At 39.6% G+C, this 24,903-nt stretch overlaps 1 protein-coding gene across 6 annotated transcripts in view; it reads right to left on the bottom strand.

Moving 5' to 3' along the window:
- LEF1 (lymphoid enhancer binding factor 1) overlaps nucleotides 1–24,903 on the bottom strand; it is a 124,374-nt gene that overhangs the window by 41,873 nt on the left and 57,598 nt on the right. For all 6 annotated transcript variants that reach the window (XM_032254824.1, XM_032254823.1, XM_032254822.1 and 3 more), the window contains exon 4: nucleotides 526–658. In XM_032254824.1, coding sequence (XP_032110715.1) covers nucleotides 526–658 — 133 coding nt within the window. The remainder of the gene's footprint in view (nucleotides 1–525; nucleotides 659–24,903) is intronic.

The following is a 24,903-nucleotide window of genomic DNA, read 5'->3' as shown; positions in this document are numbered from 1 at the left end:
AGGTTCATGATTCTTGGACTTTAAATAGATTTTATACACCAAGGATTATTTATAATATGTAACCTATTGCTGGCAAATAACAGAAGATGAAACAACATGGGGATACGATGGAATAACCAAAAGAGATTCAAAAGAGTAATGTCTGAAGTCAAAATCTCCTACTTTCCCCATTCCTATTTTAAAATTACCAACATCAACACCTTGTTTATGCTGAAATAAATGCATATTGGAGTGTACTGAATTTTTAGTATATTTGCACAACCTATTGGTTTACATTGTGAAGGAAAGATTTTCAGAGCTGCCACTTGGAAGGTGGCCCTGCTATGCTTTTCTTCTGCTTTTTAATCATGAATAGTAAACGCAACAAATTCTTGTGTGTTTCTAAATAACTGCTATCAAATGAATTGTCAAATGTATTCTGATCCACCCAGTGACGTGTAGCACCAGCATCTGGAGGGTCACTCACACTGACGAGACTTGGCTCTTCACTTAGCAAAACAGGCCTGGAAAGACAGGGACTCTCACCTTGTTTGGAGTTGACATCTGATGGGATGTGTGATGGGTGTGATCCTGGAGAAAAGTGCTCGTCACTGTAAGTGATGAGGGGAGTGAGAGGATGGACTGCATGGGATGGCTGCACCACGGGCACTTTATTTGACTGCAAAGTAACCACAAGGTCAACAGTTAATATGGATGCCCAGCTCCAGTCCTTTCTCTCAAAGAAAAAAATCACACGGTAGCAGTAACCAGTCATTGACATAACCCAAGAATCACCTTCAGACCTGGACAAGTGGAACCGTCTCTTTTAGAATTTTTCCATGATAAATACTTCTCAAACACATGAATATGTCACTTATATTCATGAATTATTAGTTATTTCACCAGGGCTTCTTCAGAGATTTAGGTTGATCACTACTCTTCCATATAGCATGAATCTCTCTCTCTCTCTCTTTTTTTTTTTTTTTTTTTTTTTTTTTTTTTTGAGACATAGTCTTGCTCTGTCGCCAGGCTGGAGTGTAGTGGCACAATCCAGGCTCACTGCAACCTTAGCCTCCCAGGCTCAGGCGATTCTCCTGCCTCAGCCTCCCAAGTAGCTGAGACTACGGGAATGCACCACCACTCCCAGCGAATTTTTTTATTCTTAGTAAAGACGGGGCATCATCATGTTAGCCAGGATAGTCCCAATCTCTTGACCTTGTGGATCTCGTGATCCACCCGCCTCGGCCTCCCAAAGTGCTGGAATTATAGGCGTGAGCCAGCACCTGGCCGAATCTCTGTACATGTATCTTTACACTCTCTTTTAGATTATTTCCTTAGGTTAAGTCAATAAAGAGCTAATTAGAATAAAATTTATGAATGCTTGACAACATTTTTATTCATTACATATGCCTGGCACAAAAAAGTAAAAAACTGTCCAATGAATAAATAAATGAATAAATATTGTCAATTTGAAAGACAAATTTTTAAACAACCCAGTAAGTATAAATTTTCTGTACTGATATCCCCTCGGCTTATAGAATTCATAATTCTATGGTTGTACATCTTTAAGAACCATGTTATACCATTTTTTCAAGTTTTATAGCTTTGTCAGTCAAACACAACTATCCATTATGCTTTGGCCCCTCAGTTCATTTTTTGCTTCTCTAGTTTTCAGAATTATTAATTGCTAGAAGGGAATTTCCAATCTCGAGTTGAACTTCATGATATAAAATACTGCCTTTTTTTGTTTTTGTTTTTTTGAGACAGAGTCTCACTATGTTCCCCAGACTGGAATGCAGTGGCACAATCTTGGCTCACTGCAACCTCTGCCTCCTGGGTTCAAGAGATTCTCCTGCCTCAGCCTCCCAAATAGCTGGGACTACAGGTGTCCACCACCATGCCTGGCTAATTTTTTTTTTTTTTTGTATTTTTAGTAGAGATGGGGTTTCACTATGTTGGCCAGGCTGGTCTTAAACTCACAACCTCGTGATCCACCCCTCTTGGCCTCCCAAAGTGCTGGGATTACAGGCGTGAGCTACCACACTCAGCCAAGATACCGATTTTAAGAATATTTTTAATTGTTAAAATTGTATATTTTAACACACTTTCTATATCTTATACTTGTTTACAAACATTTTATTATTTAATTTGGAAGTCAACAGTAACGCTTGTTAATTCAGGTTATCTATTTTAACTTCATCAATTTGAAATCTGTGATCACTTGGGTTACAAAGTTAAGGTTGATCCCCCGCAACCAGAAAGTGCTTATTAAATAATCAAAAAATATAAAGAAGACTTAGGTAGGTTTAACCTAATTTGAAAAATCACTTATTTTTTTTAAATTTTTATTGATATGGCATAGTTGTAGAAATTTTGCAGTATATGTGATATTTTGATACATGTATAAAATGTAGAATGATCAAATCAGGATAACTGGGATATCCATCACCTCAAACATTATCTTTTCTTTGTATTGTGAACATTACAATTCTTCCCTTCTAGCTGTTAAATAATCTATTGTTAGCTATAATTTTCTCACTGTACTTACAATGTATTCCTTCTATGTAGCTGTACTTTTATACCCATTAACAACTGCTCTAGGGGGATCATTTTAAAAAGACCCAATAACCCCTTCACCAAATATAAGGAGACTCGACACAATTATATACCTGTTAAAGGTGTCTGTTTGATTTTAAACTAATCTAATAATTAAAGCAGTTGCAGAAAAATCTCTAAAAACACTACAGTAATGGGTAACATGAATTTAAGAGAAATGGAGCATAATGAATTCACTAGTTCAGACATGCCTTCATCATAATTGGTTTGAATTAGTAAGATCTTATTATATTATTGACTAAAATGCATGTGAAATCAGTTTTCTCCTGAAGCAAATATTCATAGTTTTTAAAAATTTGACAAAGTGCCTAAAACCGCACAACGTGAACTGCTTAAAATGTAAGTCCATATCTGACTGGTTAAGAGGGCCGCCATAACAGACTCGTGTATGGTGGCTGTATCTATGACATACACTAATTTTGAACTTGATATTTTTTACAAATTAGGCATAAAAAATATGTGGCTCCAATGGGAAGGACTCCCCTCAGGAAAACTAGAAATGATTACCCTAGTAATTCTCCTTACACCCTATCATTACAACCTCCATCCAAAAGAAACTTACGGCGGGGGGATGGAGGGAAGCAAAGGAAAAAAAACCACACTTGTTTCTAGAAAATGATATAATTTCCATACTAGATTTTCCTTATTTTATAATTATCAGCTCCTCTTTAATGGCAAAACTTGCATAGCTCGCATAGCTCTTGGCGTATATTAAATAGAGCACTACTATCAAAGCCACATGATTTTTCTTTACACACCACAGCACAAACATCTATTCATATAAATGTGTAAAAGGTTAAGCAAATCTTTAAATGCTTTTCAAGTGTTAATGATGCAGTTTTCCAAATAGCAGAATGAGCTTCTTGAAGATATGGAATTTAGAATGCTAGAAGTGGGGGTGGGGATAGGAGGAGGCTATCATAAACTCTTTTTAAAATAGAAACACAAATCTCAACACTCAAATGTTAAAATGAAGGGATTTCAAATATACTTTAGAATAATGTCTTTTAGTTTCATTTTGAAAGTTTCATAAAGAAACATAATTGCCAACCAATCTACAAAGATATTTTCTTAGGGTACTTACAAAGAGTAAACATTGCAGAAATCTTCTGGAAATATTCTTTTTTCCAGAGCACCACCTTAAGGAACTTGCATTAGCAGGCGGCATCTTAATGTCTGACCTATCCCTCCAGTCATATAGCTCAGAATCGGGTGCCATGAATTTTTTGCTAAATTATGCTATCCTTGCTCTCCTCTTAATTTTACGGTTTTCAACACAGATTTGCTTTCCTGTGGGAAGGAGATAAGAAGCCGAGGATTTTAATTTAAGCTCTGGCCTTGTCTTATATTTTGCAAGATGGATAGCGAAAGCAGTACTAGTAGATGTGCTACAGCCAACAAGGATTATGTCCATTTTTGTGGCCAAATAATAAAAGTAATATGAAATTTCAATAGCATGTGTGAGCAGAATTCCAAGGGTTATGCTTTGCTTGCTGCCAACCATCTCCACCACGTATATAAACAGAACAAAGTGGATTCTAACTTACACTGCAGATACGTGGAACATCGTTATCACGGTCAAGAGTCCTCAGCCCAAAAATCTGCAGGCTTCCTCTGATTTCAGGAGATACTGCCCCTTGAGACTATGTGCACACACAAGGTGAGAACCCTAGCATTGCTACTTTGGTTAAGTTTTAAGACAGCCAGTATAACCATTCTTAATTCCATTCATCTAATCTCCTAATAAAATGTGGTACATATTTTCTTGTGGGGAGTAGGTAAGGGTAAAAATAATCAACCGACTGTCTGTAGAAACCTAAGTGGCTACATTATATGCAGAGTTATACATGACTGTGTGCATATGTGTGTATTTATTAAGCACCTAAAATGTTCCAAGCACTATTCTAGCATCAATGTCCAACACAGAGATAGGGTCTCTAATTCATGCAGTTTATCTTCTGTGGTTCTGGAAGTGGGGTCAAGCAGCAGGGGGTAGGTGCTGGAAATAAAGAATACGTTTAAAAAAAAAAAGCTAAAAAGCAAAATCTGAAAAGGCAGTATCAAATACTATGAAGAAAATAAACCTGATGATAGGAAAAAGTGTGTCTCTAAGTGTGTCTGTGCCTTTGTATTACGTTTAAGCTGTAAGAAACCTCAAGTACATTTAGTAGCTTATTTTAGCTCCTTATTTTAATTTTACAGACTGGAAGCTGAGAAACAGAGATCACCAGGGAATCGGTGGGTCAAGGCAAGACCACCGTACAAAATAGTACCTCCCTGCTCACTACACAACTCCAGCAACACAGGGACACTTTGAGCACAATGGGAATGAATCCCTGGGGCTCCCCAGTACAGTGGAATCAAATAGTAGAGAAATTTGACACTTGATCCCAAGTCAGGGATTGGCTGACTTGGCTCTCAATCAGGGACCCAAGTCTTCTGATTCCTACTCGGGTGCTTTTTCTACTATACATCTTGCTGTAAGGGAGGGAAGGAGGGAGAAAGGGTAAAAATCACCTTTTTTATTCACAGATACAATCAGATAAGTCTTCGCTTCCGGTGGAGAATCACCAGGTAGTCCCAACATGTGCTCTGTTTCATTACTTCAGGGTAACAGGATGCACAGTTAGTCCATCTTTGCGAGATACTTGGCAGCCCTAAGTCACCCCAAATTATCCACTTCTGCTCAGAGGTTCAGTGACTTGTTTAAGCTCACACACAGGGTAGTAAGTGGCTAAGACCAAAACCCTTGGTTTTGATTCCAACTGCGCATTCTTTAATCTCAGGCAGGTGACTGGTGGATGAGCAAAGGAAAAGATAAAAACAGTGGATACTTAAAAAAAAAAAAAAAAAAAAAAAGGTAGAAAATATAAAGAGTGGATTCTGGAAGAAAATTCTCTGGCACACATCCAGCACTCATACATGGTTGTTTAGGGAGAAGCCTGAAATCCTTTCTTGAATTTGCAAATCACCATCAGGACAACCTACTCACATAATACATAATAATTATAGCAATTAACACTTACCAAGTGCTTACTGTGTGCTAAGCACTTTATCCTCACAACAGCTTTGAGACAGGTATTATGATTATCCCCCTTTTACAGATGAGAAAAGAGGCATGGAGAAGAAAATATTCTTGAAGGGTATGTGTCCTAGCAAGCAGCAAAGCCAGGATTCAAAGGCAGAAGTCTGGCTCTAGAGGCCAAGCTCATTACCCGTACACCATGTGGCCTTCCTGAAAGCCAGGTTCATAAAATCTTGGACACTGGGATGTCCATCCGGGCCACACCTGACAGCATGTGACATCTATGAAATGGCTGTGTGGTCTCTGTTCCAGGCACAGGAATCACCTCAGACAAAGAAGCACCTCAGCAGAAGTGGTTAGCACTACAGAGACTCAACTGCTGCCTTTCTCTCCAGGACTAGAAAACATTCCAAGGAGGCTTGGTTGGCTGCCACCCAGGCTGGTCCCTGCAGGTGAGGACCTCTTTGGCATCACGGCCAATAAAACCCATAACTCCTGTGGACACAAAGTGGGTGCCACTTAGGGATCCTGAGAGCCACCCCCAAAGCAGCATTCCCAGAAATGACCCAGTCACCACTGGCAGGAATTGAAGGTGTCATGAAAGCTGTTAGCCTCTGAGGATGCGGTTCTGGGAAGAACTAAAAAGGTGGTTCAAATGCCGACTGGCTAAGGCCTGGGGTCTGCTGGTAAGAGGAGTGACTGGCGAGAAACCTGCTGGCCCGGTAGCTGGTCCTCATTCTCCACATCTCCAGGTTCTAACTCAACTAACCCCAAAGGGCGGGGTCTGGCTGTGCATAAAGGCCTCGAGTTTCAACTGGGTGTGCATTTAATCAATAATCTTCTGGTAATAACTGAATCCAGGAGAATTTGAACATTTCATCAACTTATTGAGATGAGGAATTTCATCTGGCCTCGATTGTTATGGTGGCATTTTTGCTTTTCATTAAACACTTAAGAAGTCTGGTACTTGTGAGATAAAGCCATGTAACTTCATATTCGCCTTCCCCTCCTGTTCTGAGAATCTGAGCTTCTCAAGCCTTCCCAGAAAGAGAGGCAGATTTACTCCAAAAGTATACACTGATTCTTGCATCTCGACCTCAGAAATAAGGTACTGGAACTATTTCCCAAGATCCACCAAAGCCAAACGCCTGCTTCAGGTCTGATGTGGCTTTCAAATCTAAGACTCCTACGTGTGGTGATGCAGCTGCATTTTTCAGATAAGAATGAGGCCCCAGGCACTTAAGATTCAAACAGTCCATGAGCCCAACTCTGGAGGGAAAGAGATGGTCTAGAGACCTGCACTATCATCAGACAACTGAAATGTTTTCTTAAGAGGGAAAGGAACTAACATGGGTTGCACACTTAGTAAGTACCAGTCATTACAGTAGTGTTGTTATATACTCTGGCACTTATCCATGTAAGTGGGTATTATTACCCCCATATTTATAGATGAGAAGGCTGAGTCTTTTTGAACACAGAGCTAAGTAATAATTAATGGAGAGAGGATCTGTGCTGGCATTTGTTTGATACAAAAGTCCCTGCTGTTCCTGCCCCACACTGCTTGGTGCTCAGCTACGCTCTTCATCCCTGTTCCAAACTATCTGACCAAGTGCATATGGCCTGCTGTGGGCTCAACTGTAATGAAGCATCTAGACAGGAACAGTGGACCACTTGGAGAAGATTGATGTCACCCAGCATGAATCAGACTACAAATAGAATGCAGGAAGAGCTGTCTTTTAAAAAGCATGGAAAACCCACCATTCTCTGTGTTCTCTGTAAGGTGATGAATTACAAACATTACGTCATTTAATCCTAAAGACACTGCTAAGTTAGGTGTTAAGACTTCTGTTTTACAGAGAAGGAAACGAGGCTCTCAGAATAATTCATTCCGGGAGACAAAGGGAGATGCACTGTTTTCAGTAACTGGAGCTTGAAAACAGAGGGACTTGGGTTAAGGTTAGAGGTTGAGGAAAAATCAGGGTAAATGGAAAATGACATCTAATTATGCAAAGTTGCAACATCCTATTATTTGATTGATTTCACAACACCCTCACCACACCCCTAATCATCTAAGTACTCCATTAATTTTTCATGTTGAAGAAAATACTTTGAAAATTAAGAGAAGGAACTAGAGTCATTCAAGATAAACAAGCCAAAAAAAAATTAAAACATTTGAAATTTACTTACTTATACTATTTAGTGGTAAAACAGCACAAGTAAGGCATTAAAGTGGTTAATTCAGAGGTCAAATAAAGGGATGGGGCATAAGTAAAAGAAGGGACCACCAGATTCTAAGGAGGCAAGAGGAAGGCGGGCGCGGGGGAGGGACAGCAGCAGCAGCAGTGGTACAGGGATTCTATGGGATATGGAAAACTTTCCAGTGGAAGGACACGGGGCAGAGCAAGAGTCCAATGGTTCATCCTTTTTGGATCACAGACATGAAAATAAGATGAAAGGTGTGTATTGATGTTTTTATACACATATACAATTACACATCAATGGACTGGGGCAGGAGAGTTGCAGTATGCACAGGGGAGGGCAGGGGAAGAAGTGGCCCATGATCCCTAGATGGAAGCCTGATGCCTTACAAAGCAAATGGACAAATGTGATCACATTAAGTTAAAAAGCTTCTGGAGAGCAAAGGGAATAGTCAAAAATGTGAAGAGACAACCCACAGCATGGGGGAAAATACTTGCAAATTCCCCATCTGACAAGGGACTAATAACTAGAATATATGAAGTGCTCAAACAACTCAATAGGAAAAAGTGAAATGGTCCCATTGTAAAATGGGCAAATGATCTGAATAGACATTTCTCAAAAGAAGACACACAAATGGCAAACAGGCATAAGAAAATGTACTCAACATAATTAATCATCAGAGAAATGCAAATCAAAATAATGAGACATCATCTCACCCCAGTTAAAATGGCTTTTATCCAAAAGATGGGTAATAACGAATGGTGGCGTGGGTGTAAAGAAAAGAGAGCCCTCATACAATGTTGGTGGAAATGTAAATTAATATGATGACTATGGAGAACAGTGTGGAGTTGCCTCAAAAAAATAAAAACAGTACTACCTTATTATCTAGTAATCCCACTCCTAGGTATACTCAAAAGAAAGGAAATCAGTATGTCAAAGAGCTATTCACATTCCCATGTCTACTGCAGCACTATTCACAATAGCTAAGATTCGGAATCAACCTTACTGTCCATTAATGGGTGAATGGATAGAGAAAATGTGGTATATACACAATGGAATATTATTCGGCTCAAATCAGAATGACATCTTTGCATTTGCAACATGGATGGCACTGGATGACATTATGTTATGTGAAGTAAGCCAGGCACAGAAAAACAAATATCATATGTTCTCACTTATTTGTGGGAGCTAAAAATTAATACAATTAAGCTCATGGAGACAAAGAGTAGAATGATGGTTACAAGTGGCCTGGAATTGGGGGTGAGGGGGATGGGGATGGTAAATAAGTGCAAAAATATATTTAGAATAAGATCTAGTTTTGATAGCACTACAGGGTGACTAGAGCCAACAATAATTTATCATAAGTTTAAAAATAACTAGCGGAGTAGAATTAGAATGTTCCTAACACAATGAAATGATAGATGCTTGTGGCAATGGATACCCCAATTACCCTGACGTGATTACTACATCTTGTATCAAAAGATCACATGTACCCCATAAATATACATATCTATCATGTACCCACAATAATTAAAGATTAGAAAATTTTAAAAAAACTACTGCCTTATTCTGAGAGAAGTATTTTACCAATCCAATCTGTATAATAACTTATTGTGATTAATAAGCTGAAGTACAGTCAGTTTGGTCAAAGTAGTATTTGTGCAGGTCAGTGGAAAATAATGGAAGGTAAACAAATCAACGAAGGTGAGTGAGGTGTCAGGGCAAGAGCTTTCTCTGTCTACCATGCAGAGAGATTGGACCAGAGACAGCATGAGGCAACCCAAGGGACTCCAGAACCAGAGAGGGACCACAGTGTTTGGGGCGAGTTGGTGGAGGGGAGGGGGACAAATTCCAGAAAGGTTTCCTCAGAACCTCATTCAGCCATCTTGTTGAATAGACCCAACAAGGTTTTCTGGTGCTGGTTTGGGAACATGTTGGTTAAAAAGGCTTTCTGCCTCCACTGCCCAGGAATGGCATATTCAGAGGGAGGGACTTCCCACTGCCACCACAGCCATACCTGTATACTACCCGGTTTAGAAGGTGGATGAGCTCTCCTTGGCACTCAGAATGTCCAGCAGGAAAGGAAGAATGGTTGGGGCCTGAGAGATGGACTCTAGATCTCCTGTAGCGGGGTTGAGGGGGTAGGCAGGCTGGACCCTGCACAAGGTTGAGGTTAGAGAAGTCCCACACCTGCCCAGATGTGAAGTACAGATGATCTGTCTATATGTTCAGATTACAAATGGATGGTGCAAAATGCCATAGGGGAGAAGCCAACAGACTTAAATCTAGCTATTTTATATTTAGGGGGGCTTTCACGTTTAAGTATCTATCTATGAAAAGCATTTGCCTTATTTTAGTTTAAATAAACTGATTTTTTTTTTAAGATCAGGTATGAAGGATTTACAGAACAGTAACAGAAATGCTTATGTGTATAATTTTGTCCCGCCGAACCTTCCCTGTTTTTAATAAGTGCCATATATATGCAGTATTGTCTGCTTAAAATGGGGTGTTTTAATAAATGAAAAAGCAACATTTATGTCTACAGGGGTACTCATTTCTCTACAGAACTTCTGAAAAGCCTTTCAGGAATCAAAGGGGGAAAATACAACAAATTATTTGGTTCAGCTGCTATCAGTAAGATCGGGAATAAAAGTATAAATAATTGAGAGCTAAAGTTATTGGGGAACTCAAATCATTTTCTATGAACATATAAATTTGATGTTTACACTGTAAGATTAGCATTAAAGCTATTCTATAGACTTGCAGGGTTGTGCTGTCCAATATGGTAGCCACTAGGCATTTGGTTGAACCCTGGAAAGGTGGCTAGTCCAAGCTGAGGCATGCCATAAGAGTAACATACTAGAATTCAAATATTTTGTGTGAAAAGAAGAATGTAAACTATCTCAATTTGTTTACATTAATTACATGTTCAAACAACATTGCTGACATTACGTTCAATAAATTTGTAACTAAAATTAATTTTACCTGTCTTTACTTTTTGACATAGCTGAAGAAAACCTAAAATTACATATATGACTTGCATTTGTGGTCTGCATTATATTTCTATCAGGCAGTTCTGCTTACGGTTTAAACATTTGTAGATGGAATGGCCCCCTTTCGCTCGTAATCAAATTTGACTTAAACAAAAAATTGACATGTTGTAAACAAAGGTTCCTTTTTTTACCTTTATAGGTAAAAAAATGGAAAAATCAGAGAAGGTGAGTGGCAGAGCTGGCAATTTAACACTGGATTTCAATATCTCATACTGAGAGACAAGTCAATATATTTAAAACCAAATATTTATATGCCAACTAGTATAGAACTAGAACATTTCATTTTATGGTGCAAAAAAATTACTAAAAGGTATCGCTCTTTTACAGCGTAGAATGATCCTTATGAATAAATATTGTGTCTTCCAGAAGTTACATGTAACTTCTTCAACTTGCCAGTCAACTCAGATAGCTTTTATAAATGCCTACTACACATTTTCAGATTCATTGCAGGTTACTAATAAACTCATTCCTTGACAGGTAAACATCTTTTCCATTTCACATCATAGCATATCATCTAGGAAGAAAAAGTAGAGCTTATCTTGAGTGAAAAATGATGCCGCAGACAACACTATTAACAGGATATGCTTATATGAGTCAAGAAAAATAGAACCTTTTGTTCTAGACTTAAAAACAAAACCTAAAATGAGTTGGAAATTGAGTCTGGAAACTTAAATGAGAAAGAAAGCAGATTATGTAAACTGGGTTCTATGTAATTTTGCTTCATCTTAAAGCTCCCAAGTAAGTCAAGCCAGAAGAGAATATTTTCCCTAAAAACATTTGTTTCAAAAAAAGAGGAAAAATTTAAAGACCTTTTAAAAGACTTTCAATTCTATTAATAAATTATAAAAAAGAAATAGTCTATAGCTCATGGAAAACTGTAGTAGCAAAGACAACAATAGCTATGCTCTGCTAGTGAAAAAGGGCACTTGTGTCAATATAAAATCAAAGATAAACTCCATTTTGTACCAAGTATTAAAAATAGACTATTTGCCTCCTGAATTTTATTTTCATTTCCATCTCTTTTAGGGGAACATACTGAAAAACTCAAGACAGATTCTGAATCTCTAATCTACAGATCTTTCACAAGAGCGATCTACACTGCCCTGAATTTATAGTAGTGTGCATGAGCTGACTTGTTCTAGCTCAGAGACCTGATGGCTAAATTTTCAGGAATTTTGAGAGCCTGTTATTATCATGTTGGTAGTCTGAAATTGGTCATGGTAGGATTATTTATACCATGGAAATTGGCAAATGTGAAAACTCCCCTCTCCCTTGAGCCAATTTTTTCACATGTAACAGCACCCCACTGGTAAACATTGAATCCCTTCCTAAATTACTAGGTGAAAAACTCTTTTATTTCTCTTTGACAAACAACAGGATCATAATCTTGATCTTTTTTTTTTTTTAATTGCATTTTAGGTTTTGGGGTACATGTGAAGAACATGCAAGATTGTTGCACAGGTACACACGTGGCAATGTGATTTGCTGTCTTCCCCTCTTCACCTATATCTGGCATTTCTCCCCATACCATCCCCCCCCAACTCCCCACACCCCGCTGTCCCTCCCCTATTTCTCTCCAACAGACCCCAGTATGTAGTGCTCCTCTCCCTGTGTCCATGTGTTCTCACTGTTCAACACCCACCTATGAGTGAGAACATGCGGTGTTTGATTTTCTGCTCCTGTGTCAGTTTGCTGAGAATGATGGCTTCCAGGTTCATCCATGTCCCTACAAAGGACGCAAACTCATCGTTTTTGATGGCTGTGTAATATTCCACGGTATATATGTGCCACATTTTCCCTATCCAGTCTATCATCGATGGGCATTTGGGTTGGTTCCAGGTCTTTGCTATTGTGAACAGTGCTGCAATGAACATTCGTGTGCACGTGTCCTTATAGCAGAACAATTTATAATCCTTTGGATATATACCCAGTAATGGGATTGCTGGGTCTAATGGAATTTCTATTTCTAGGTCCTTGAGGAATCGCCACACTGTCTTCCACAATGGTTGAACTAATTTACACTCCCACCAACAGTGTAAAAGTGTTCCTATTTCTCCACATCCTCTCCAGCATCTGTTGTCTCCAGATTTTTTAATGATTGCCATTCTAACTGGCATGAGATGGTATCTCAATGTAGTTTTGATTTGCATTTCTCTAACGACCAGTGATGATGAGCATTTTTTCATATGTTTGTTGGCCTCATGTATGTCTTCTTTTGTAAAGTGTCTGTTCATATCCTTTGCCCACTTTTGAATGGGCTTGTTTGTTTTTTTCCTGTAAATCTGTTTTAGTTCTTTGTAAATTCTGGATATCAGCCCTTTGTCAGATGGGTAAACTGCAAAAATTTTTTCCCATTCTGTTGGTTGTCTGAAACCATTTCAGAATGAAAAATTTCAAAGATCGTCATTTAACATGATCTGGGGTGACCTGCTTCATGACCCACTTCCTGCTAACATGGGAGGGACACTTGATGTGATTATTTTAGAAAGTTATCTGTAAGAAACAAATTTTACATAAAAAAGCAAATAATTGAGACAATTTCACAAGTGCATTAAAGAATAACTAATGCAGCTTTTGACATGAGGCAGTATATCACAGAGCAGTTGTCCAGGCCAAATGCACAGAAGCTGACATTGGGCTAAATACAGTATTAAAATAGGGAAAGATGAGACGCTTTTGTCTTTGCAGCAAGTTCACTCAAGAAACAAATTCTTTCTAGAGAATATGACAACCAGCTTAGGGATTTCTGAAAACCATGGTGAATGTGTAAAGAAGTAAAAATAATTTAAGGGCGTATTGAAGAATGTTCTCAAGACAGTCTACTCTTGCCGGTAGCAAGAATAGTAAACACAAGGGAGAGGAGTGGGTAGGCACGACCCTATGTACAACAACTTGGAGTTTGTGACTCATGAGTTTCGGATTCCTGCTATCAAGAAATGATAAAGTATGAGCACTGGATTCCTGCTACCAACAAATGATAAAGTATGGGAATAATTATCTCTGATGCCCTTTCCAGTTCCAGTGACCCCGTGATCTATGGGTTCTAAAGCTTTGAATTTCAATGCTCTAATATTTTGTAGATCTGACACTATGGTTAAAAGTAGCTATGGAAAAAAAAGTCAGGAAAGCAAAAGAAAGAACTGCATGTGGAGGCCGAGGCAGGTGGATCACCTGAGATCAGGAGTTTGAGACCAGTCTCACCAACATGGACAAACTTGTCTCTATTAAAAATACAAAATTAGCTAGGCGTGGTGGCGTGTGCCTGTAATCCCAGCTACTAAGGGAGGCTGCAGCTGGAGAGTCATTTGAACCTGGGAGGCAGAGGTTGCAGTGAGCTGAGTGCCACTGCACTCCAGCCTGGCCAACCAGAGTGAAACTCTATCTCAAAAAAAAGGGGGGCTTATTTACTGAACATTTTAAGAATCCGTTTTTTTTTTGTTTTTTTTTTTTTTTTTTTTTTTTTTTTTGAGACGGAGTTTTGCTCTTGTTACCCAGGCTGGAGTGCAATGGCGCGATCTCGGCTCACTGCAACCTCCGCCTCCCGGGTTCAGGCAATTTTCCTGCCTCAGCCTCCTGAGTAGCTGGGATTACAGGCACGCACCACCATGCCCAGCTAATTTTTTGTATTTTCAGTAGAGACGGGGTTTCACCATGTTGACCAGGATGGTCTCGATCTCTTGACCTCGTGATCCACCCGCCTCGGCCTCCCAAAGTGCTGGGATTACAGGCGTGAGCCACCGCGCCCAGCCAAGAATCAGTTTTAAGATGGGTCAATGCCACACTGCTGATGGGGGTCACTGGTTTACCGGCAACATGCACTGGGAATCTGAAAGAACATCAATGATAATTTGAAGGAACATCAATAAAGCTTACAGAACAAATTTAAGACAGAGAGCAAAAGAATGTTGTCATTACGTTACTTCAATTGTCATTAAAATTATTACTAACCTGATTTCTTTCAGTGCACCAACCTGTAAGATTGTGCTAATCATTACAACCTAGGGATAGAACCTACAGATGAGAGGTGGTCATCCTGCCAAAATTCCACAAAGGGCTATGCCCTTTCTTCAGCAAAGGCACCACTCTGTACTCCTGTGACCTCAACCGGCCTTGAATCTCTACCACTAAATTAACTTCCATAGAAAAACTCAGTCGGGCAAGTCTGTGATGAGGAAAGTGGCATTTCTCAGACTCAGAAGAAGGGAAGGAGACGGCAGGCACCTAGAGTTAGCTGCATAGACATAAAATCCGTCCAAAGTCTCCAGCTGATATAGCGGTTCTAAGCTCCATGCCTTACGTGATTACAGAAGTAGGGTCTTAGACACAGCAATTGTGGAATCAGAGTCCTGCCTTATTCCATTGGTTTGGATTTTGGGTCTCCAGTAAGTACTTTATTTCAAAGAGGACACGTCTTTGGCAGTGTGGTATAGCTATGAATAAGACCCTCCAACAAAAGGGTGATGTCTTGAGGAAGAATGCTAGAATTAAACAATAATGAAAATCATCAAATTTACATTAGCCTACCAAGTGCTTCCAGGATCCTTATCTCATTTGGATCTCACTATCACCCTGTGAGGAAGGCATTAATAAATATCCCATGTTTCAGAGAAGAACAAGAAATCTCAGTAAAGTCCAAAAGCACACAGTAAGTAGAAAAGTGGAACTCAATCCTGTTTTCTTTCACCAAACCATGATGCAGTCCATTTTCTGGTTCTCTAGGAGCACGTAGCTCCTGTCACTACATGGGTCTCAAAAGCTGACCTAGAGTGGGCCACGAGGCCCCAGAGGCAACTGTCAAGCTGCAAACACGCAGCCAAACAACAAAGAATCATCATGGAACCTTTTCCTTCCTCCTAAAATGCTGTCATCATCTGTGTTTATGTTTTAGAAATGGTTATGCAATAACATGTGAGCGTGCTAATGAATACTACAACCAATCAATAAATTATTCACAAGCCTTGTGATTCCCAGGACAAGTTGATGAATGGGATGTCAAGAAAGAATGTAAGCTACTATTGCATATTCAGAAAACTCCTGTCCCTAGAACAAAGAAGCAACCATTTTAAGGAATGAATTTATGTGCCTATGTTTTTCACCTTCCCCTTAATTTTCCATTTTATGCTAATAATGTAATTTCTTCACATTCTCAATTCTTTCAGCTAACTAGCAATGCTCAGGATATCTTCTCTACCTTGTTATAGCTAATTATTGACAATAATTACAAATTTTTTCACCAGAATTTGGATATGTCTATTAAAATTCTGTGGCAATTCATTTTCTCCACCCACTCTATTTAATCATTTCAATGTGTAAATGTGGAGATACTATAAATCAATGTAAACAACGTTTTCTTTTGCTTCACATAACCTGAATTTTTCCTTCTCTTACTACTATTTCAGTTGTGTTTTCTCTAACCAAATGTGTTAATTTAACTCCCTCTCCCTCTCAAAAAATTCAAAGTAGTTGATGTTTTGAGGTTTAAAGATGTCCAAAAGAAATAGAAAACAGTTTTGCAGTTTCTTGAAAAGGTAAACACAGAATGACCATATGACCCAGTGATTCCACTCCTTCTACCTGAGGGAACTGAAGTCTTACATTCACACAAATACATGTACACAAATGTTCTTAACAATGTTAAAAACTCAAAATGTCCATGAACCATGAATGGATAAACAAATTCTGGTATATACATATGCAATGGGATATTATTCATCCATGAAAAGAACAAAGGACTGACATTCAATGGAATGAACTCTGAAAACATTCTGTTAAGTGAATAAACCATAAACAAAAAGGCCACATACTATGTAATTCCATGTATATGAAATGTCCAGACTAGGCAAAGCCATAGTAACAAAGTAGATGAGGGGTTGAGGGAGGCTAAGTGGAGGGAGTAATTGAGAATGACTGCTAACAGATACCGGGTTTCTATTTGGAATGACAGAATTAGACAATGGTGATACTTGTACAGCATAGTGAATATGCTAACAACCACTGAACTGTACACATTTCAGGGTGAATTACAAGTTATGTGAATTATATCCCAATTAAAAAAAAAAAACCAAAGGCACAACAACTGATTTGGACTAATTGAAGGCTAATTTTACTTTATACAGAAGGCAAACCCAAATGAAATTTTACCATGTATATATATTATACCTCTGAATATTGTAATTTCACATGTAGTGATAACAGGGGAATCCCAGAAAGCTAAAATTGGGATTCTATATAACCAACGTACAACCCACAGCAAAAGTATGACATACTGTGTATGTTTAGGCAAATAGATGACATCCAAATTATCGTATGAAGGACATACCTAGGAATGCTCCTTCCCACTCCCCACCCCGTTCCCTGGGCCTATCTTCCCATGATGGCAAAAGGGCTGTTATTAGTCTTCCTTGCCCCTCCCCTTCCACAGCTCTCTCTGGAGTTCCATAAATGGCATCAATCTGACTCTCTGTGGGCATGACTGTGAACTGACAGCTGGGAGTTGGAAGTGTGCCTTTTCAGGTATCCTCCAAACTGCCAGAGGACAATTAGGGAGCGTGTAAGCCTCCTGGGAACTGGCACTGTCTTCTAGGCTTGTTCTCAGCTGCCAGGTGGAGACAGGTGTGTGACATGGAGCTGAAGGGAACGTGCCTTGCAGACTCTAAAATCACAGGCACGAGCAAAGGTCTCTGTCACCAGGCCCAGTTTATAGTCTTCATTGATAACCTGGAAGCTATACATATTTAACCCTCAGAGCTTAATACTACGGGTTTATGTTTTTCCTACATTTAAAAACACGGTTTTTTTAAACTCAGAATTGCATGAAGAATCCACTTTTTTTTTTCTTTTTTTTTTTTTGTGTGTGAGATGTAATCTTGCTCTGTCACCAGGCTGGAGTGCAGTGGCGCGATCTCGGCTCACTGCAACCTCCGCCTCCCAGGTTCAAGCGATTCTCCTGCCTCTGCCTCCTGAGTAGCCGGGATTACAGGCACCCACCACCACGCCTGGTTAATTTTTGTATTTTTAGTAGAGGTGGGGTTTTATTATGTTGGCTGGGCTGGTCTCAAACTCCTGACCTCAGGTGGTCCTCCCATTTCAGCCTCCCAAAATGATGGAATTACAGGTGTGAGCCACCATGCTCAGCCTGAATCCACTTTTAATATCTACTCTTGTAGTCTTCTAGAGTTTTAATGAAAAGGTTAAAAGCCACTCAGAATTTCAAAAATTGTTTTTACCTCAAACATCTCCATTTTCCTGTTTTCAAAATTAACTTCAATAATGTTTCAAATCATGTAGATATGAATGAAAATTTTAAGTCTTTTATTTCATTTCTCTATAGCATTGGTGAAATTCTTATGATACAGCAATGGATATGATCCTGTCTCTCCCAATTTAAGGTCTCTAACAAAAGCTTTCATTAGCCTTCCATCACAGGATATGTGCAAAGTGACTCCTGGGCTTGAGATGAAATATTCATTTACCTTATAAAGAAAGGGGAAAAACTGCCACTTCAAAGTGATCAAGTGCAAAGCAGTTTATTAATGTAGAATTCCAGAGCTGAAGGAGCCTGAGGGTTCAATAAATTCTGACTACCCTCCGTCAGTGATATTCGGAGAAGTCAGGCAGCTGGGTCTGCAGTTGAGCTCCAAATGTTGCCATTCCACATCCAGTGCCCCACCTGTGACACCAAGCTACTACCAAACAAATGCCCAGGGGTGACTCCAGATATGCCTCAGTGAGATCAATGGTTCCATCAATTACGTTCATCTATCCAACTCAATAAGCACTTACGTGAAGGCCTACCATGCTAAGGTGCTATCCCAAGGAAGCATGTCAAGGAGGCAAAGATAAGTAAAATCTCATCACTATTCTCAAGGAACTTAGTATCTACTCAAGGACGTAAGACCTATATGCAAACACCTATAATGTGAATTGTTAAGAAAAACCAGCCATTAGGAGATGCAAGTCCAGACAGGAGGTAAAAAGGATGGGAAGAAGACAGTGACAGCCTGGGTGTGCTGCGTGAAGGGGAAAGGCCAGGAGGAAGAGGCTTCCAGGTTTTCAAGACTGAGACTGCCTTTATGGACTAGGATAGGGAGGGCAGGCAGGATGAGGAAAGATGATGGGCTCCATTTTCAATGTCCAGTGGAAGCAAGTCAGCAACAACATGGTATACTGATGTACTCATTAGGGTACTTTTGTTGTTTGTCGTTTCAGGCAACAAAAGTTATAAAGACAGAGGGTGGGTGGACGGATGTAGCAAACCACCAAGGCACGTGAATACCTATGTAACAAATCTGCACTGTTCTGCACATGTAACCCAGAACTTAAAGTATAATAATTAAAAAAAAAAAAAAGTTACAAAGTGACTTGTATGAGGTCACTGGGCTGCAAAGTAGTGCCAGCACCAGACTCTAAGGCTCAACTTCTGTTTATAAGCTATCCCGTAGCTCCAGAAGACTACCTGTCATGAATGAGTTGCAAATATCAGTGTAAGAAATTCAAATTATTTTTCCAAAACCCAGTCAAGTTGGTCAAAAATATGCAAGAAAAAGTGACATTACATGGTCATCTAAAAACACTCACCAATGAAGGGTAGTTTATACATATTTACATTCCTTTTCTATGAGTGCACAGAGGAAATCCATATGAATGGAGGTGGCAGACAGGTTGAAAAATGGGTAGTGACAGAGGAATGAGAAGAAATCAGACAGCAGGTCAGACACAAGCACTGTCACCCAGAGTCCAACAGCTGGCTGGTCACTTGTGCATGATTGAAAAATACAGAAAAACCCCACATCTCACATGCCTCTTAAGATAAAAAGACTCATTGATCTTAGTTGAAAGGACTGAGCCTTTAAACAGTCCACTCTCTCTGCCTCTCATTATGACTTTTATCGTTTTTATTTTGCATGAATGTATGGACTCGTGCCTCGGAAGAAGAGCTGAGGTCAATGACCTTTGCAGGCAAACATGATAGCATTTATGAGCAGAGAGAGAGAAAGGGAGGGTGTGTGTGTGTGTGTGTGTGTGTGTGTGTGTGTGTGTGTGTGTTTCTTGTAAAGATCACACAGATTTAGCTGCCTGACTTCTGGGAAAAACATGAAACTCATATAAAGTCTACAAAGAAAAAAAAAAAAGAGACCAGAAGTATATGCATGAAATGTAAGCCACAATGTTAACTTGTGAGACTACAGGTAATTTTCATCTCTTATGCTTTCCAAAATTTTTTCTAGAATATTGTGCATTGTCCTTACAATCAGAGAAAAGGCTTTATATCTTTTTAAAAAGGAAATGATAATGCTACTTGACCTGTCTTGTAAAAAAAACAAAAGTTGTATACTTTGAAATTTATTTTGGATAGTCACTGAAGTCAGACACATGTAAATTTTTTGGCTTTTCATAAAGTTTCTCCCTATGCTGCTGTCAAGGAAATAATTATCTTTTTGTCACTCTCTGAGAACATTTTAGCTCTTCTGAAGGAGAGTAAAATGGGATGTTATGCCCTCTGATTATCGTGGAGTCTAACAGTCCAATTTCACTCTTCATACCCTCCCAACCTGCTGCTTCTCACTGCCATTTTCCCTGTTATGGATAAGAAAAAGAACAAAAGACAGGAAATCTACTACAGGCATGTAACTCAAAAGGACAGTTACCACATGAAGATGCTTACACTGATCCTGTAGATGCTTACAGCTAGGAGATCCCCAGAAAGCACAGCTCATAATTCAATTCAGAGCCCGACAGACTCTGAAAGGGTCTAGCAGGCTAAAGCGGGCTAGAAAGGGACAGGTCTCCTGGGCAGGGATAGGGAAAAGCAAAAGAAGCTACAAAGTGAGGCTTGTCTTCACATTAATTCAAGAAAGAGATGCAAGTTTCAACGAGACCCAACCATCTATTCAATCAGTCTGGAAAGTGTATAGTTGCAAAGGACCTCAACCTTGACACACGGCTTTTAATTGTGTGCTTTGACTTTGAGGTTTCCTTTCCAATTGCTCAGATTTTCCACATCAACCTTCAGGTGCTTTGCAAGAGATGACTGTTTTGTAACAAGCCCTAACACTTTGCTGGTAATTTTTAAAAAGCCTTAGTTTATCATCATCTTATCTGCAATCAATTTGTCATAGCGCCTCTTTCTTACTTTCAGCTTCTTCTAGATTTGACTCACTCGTAGTATACCCTTTCTCCTTGCAACCTGACCTGGTTAAGAGGTGAAGCACTAATAATGTTTTTCTGGACTTGAATTTTTCTATCCAAATTAAAACATGACATGGATAAAGATTGCTGTTCTGCTCCTGTACATGTAAAATAAATTATATTAAAATGTGGGAGATGTCCTGTGGCCTTGGAACTGGGGATATGTCCTTCAAAATAAGAGCAGCCACACTGTCAAGAGAAACACTCAAGTGTCTGGAATCCTGCTTGTTCATCTTACCGGATCTCTTCCCTGTGATAAGCAGGATCACTCATGAAACTGATACAAATCACTAACTTCTCAGTTTATTTATAAGATACACATGCTCTGAGCTAGGATCCGCAGTTAAATATTAGGTTAAAAAATAAACAGAAAAGAAGCAAACAAGCCCTTCCTGTTGAGCTGCAAGTTTCTCTCTCATCCCTCATACTCAGCCTCTTAATTACATTAAAAAGATCTGAAGTGAAGATCGTACAAATAATTAGAGTTGACTTATGTGTGTATTTCATTCGGTATCTGCACCCAGGAATACAGGATTGGATCCAGACCAAGCACAAAATTCAATAGGTCTCTCCAGTGTCCCCAGCTTAGCATGCAAACTTCGATGTGTAAAAACTTAACATTTCTACCTAGGAATGTAGTTTTGATAACAAAGGAGCTTGGCAGACAAAGGGTAATTTGTTAAATCTGCTAGAAGCTACTTATCTGCTGTGGGATTGCAATCTTTAGGCATATTTCAGTTAGCACCTGTGTAGAACTAATTAAATTGGAGGAAAGAAGAGAAATCCACTCCTTGTAAGGCCATCAACTATTACGTCTCAGTGTTTTAGCCTGAGCACTTCCTCAGCACTCAATTTGTTTCAATTATTAAGAGATGGAAGCTAAACGCTGTTGACTTGCTGGAGGCTGTAATCATCTAGAAAGGCCTATAAAAATGAAAAAGGGACAAGTTGTTTTCCAGAATGGAAGATGATTAAGCATGAACTCCAGAGACAGGCTGCGTGGGTTTGAATATCACTTCTGTCACTTACCAACTGGGTGACCTTTGGCAAGTCTCCGTCTCCATGTGCCTAGCTTCCTCATTTGTACAATGGTGTCAAGAACAGGGTCACCCTTGAAGGACTGTATGAGCAGGACATGCATTAATATTTGCAAACCACTTAGAACAGTGTCTGGCACATAGCAAGTACTGTGTAAGTCTTAAACAGGACATGTGAAGTGCTTATAATGGGGACCGATTAACCACTAGATATTACCGATCCCATATAATGTAAGTTTTAATCTAGAAAACAGAAGGCAAAACATTCAGGGTCCTGAATACTAAGGCATTCCCTAAGGTTCTAAACTACGGCCTCTTATTGTATACATAGAGTTTTTTTTTTTTTTAATCCAGAGAAGTTATTTTCCATCAGCAAGTGTCCCAGGCTGAGGTGAGAGGCTTTTCGGGTAGGGGCAGATGCAGCAGGTCCACAAAATACACACCTGCCTAGCCCCATAATTAGAAAGAAGTCACCATTAGAGAACACAGATTCGTTTGAAGTTCACCAGAGCTTTACCAATACAAATTACTTTCTCCCAGTATTTCAAGCAATTATCACTTTTAAAGTCTAGTGGGGGAAAGGTGTGAAAGGGAAAGTAATGAGGATTTGTATTAGAGCTGTTCTTCCCTTCAGCAAGAGCCTGCAGCCTCCAGTGGGAGGGGAGATGCGGAAGGCAGGCAGGTGGCATTGTTGGCTAAACAGTTTTCCAGGCAGAAAATTAATATTCTCCAAACAATACTTAATTGTTGAATTTTTCTGTCTCTCCTATTTTGAGTACAGCAGCAGGGGTCACTAAGTATTATAAATCATTTCCTTATGGAGCATGTTTTCACGTTCTAAAATTAACAAGTTTCACTACTCTTGTTTCTCTGAAGTCAGAATTTTTCTTAAACATACATTATGGGCATTTACTATCTCTACAACTTAAGAGCCTCAATATGTCCCTAGTGAGACTACTGTTTGCTGCCTAGAGGGCTGCTAATAGGATGACTGCAATTGATTTTGAGATTGAATTTGTACTGATACTTTAAAGCAAAAAAAAAAAAAAAAAAAAAAAACACACACACACAATGAAAGAGACAGGTATATTAATGTTCTTTATTTCTTTACTCTCCTAAAAATGCTATCACCACTTCTCTCTCTCTCTCTTTTTTGGAGACAGAGTTTCACTCTTGTTGCCCAAGCTGGAGTGCAATGACACAATCTTGGCTCACTGTAACCTCTGCCTCCCGGGTTCAATCGATTCTCCTGCCTCAGCCTCCCGAGTAGCTGGGATTACACGTATGTGCCACCATGCCCGGCTAATTTTATATTTTTAGTAGAGATGAGGTTTCTCCATGTTGGTCAGACTGGTCTCGAACTCCTGACCTCAGGTGATCTACCTATCTCGGCCTCCCAGAGTGCTGGGATTACAGGCGTGAGCCTCCGCGCCCGGCCCACTATCACCACTTCTCTAGGGAAATCACCGCAGCTGATCTGTGCCCCACACCCTGCATGAGCACTCTATGTCAGCCTCCTGGGATGTGCGACAAGACGGAAAGACCTGGGCTCAGACCTTGACCCTGCTCCCTTCCCTCACCCTCGCTGAGTGACTTAACCTCTGTTTCCTCAACTGTAAAATAAAGATGATGGTAGCCATCTTACAGTGTTGTAGTGAGAATTAAATATGCAGAATTCACAGCCCTTCATAGCTGCTTAGTAAGTACGCTGCAATCTTTCACATTATTTCAAATTTTGAGTAGGTCCTAGAACCATAATATCTCTGAAATCTGTTCAGACTCTGGGTTACAATTCATTTTATGGCGTTTCAGTGAAAATTAGCACTTACTAAATTAGATGAAAGGTGATCTTTCTGTATGCCAGATTAACTAACAATTGGGTAAAACTGGATCAATACTTTTCTCTAAGTTCTTCGAAGGCAAAATATAGTGCTAATCAATAACTATTCCCAATATTTCCATGATACAACAAACGAAAGAACACACGACTAAAAGGAAGAAAGGATTATTTGTGTTAATAATGCAAACAGAACCCCTGAAAGGGCAAATGAAATGTAAGATGTGCCCAGGTGGTTGTGACAATCTCTGCCTTCCTTCCATTCCCACTGGCTTTTTTCCTAAATGTATCTAAAGGGGTGATGACTGCACAAGAGCTGTATTATTATCCTGATTCTCAGCACATTGGCCTGTAGCTAATCTTTGAAAGCACCACCTGCTGAGTGCACCTGGGGACCCAGCCAATGCACTGTATTATTGGCTAAGTCACCTTCCAGCAACCAAGCCATCTTGAAAGCCACACAACTCCTGCCTGAAGGGAGGAAAGGAGGGTGAAACAGGAGATGCTTGCAAAAAGTGATTCTTTATCTTTTGCAGCCACCATATATATTTCCAGCCCTAACCATCATTTATCCCCATTCACCTTATTTAATCAGAGGAGAAAGAGTGAAGAAAGAATGGGGTAGGCTGGGCGCGGTGGCTCATGGCTGTAATCTCAGCACTTTGGGAGGCCGAGGCAGGGAGATCACCTGAGGTCAGGAGTTCGAGACCAGCCTAGCCAACATGGTGAAATCCCATCCCATTTCTACTAAAAATACAAAAATTAGCTGGGCATGGTGGCAGATGCCTGTAATCCCAGCTACTCGGGAGGCTGAGGCAGGAGAATCTCTCGAACCCGGGAGGTGGAGGTTGCAGTGAGCCGAGATTGCACCATTGCACTCTAGCCTGGGGGACAAGAGCAAGACTTTGTCTCAAAAAAAAAAAAAGAAAGAAAGAAAGAAAGAAAGAAAGAAAGAAAGAAAGAAAGAAA

Source organism: Sapajus apella, unplaced genomic scaffold, assembly GCF_009761245.1.
Source record: "Sapajus apella isolate SASKATOON/1434 unplaced genomic scaffold, GSC_monkey_1.0 scaffold87, whole genome shotgun sequence".
Lineage (NCBI taxonomy): Eukaryota > Metazoa > Chordata > Mammalia > Primates > Cebidae > Sapajus > Sapajus apella.
This window is presented reverse-complemented; position numbering and strand designations above follow the sequence as displayed.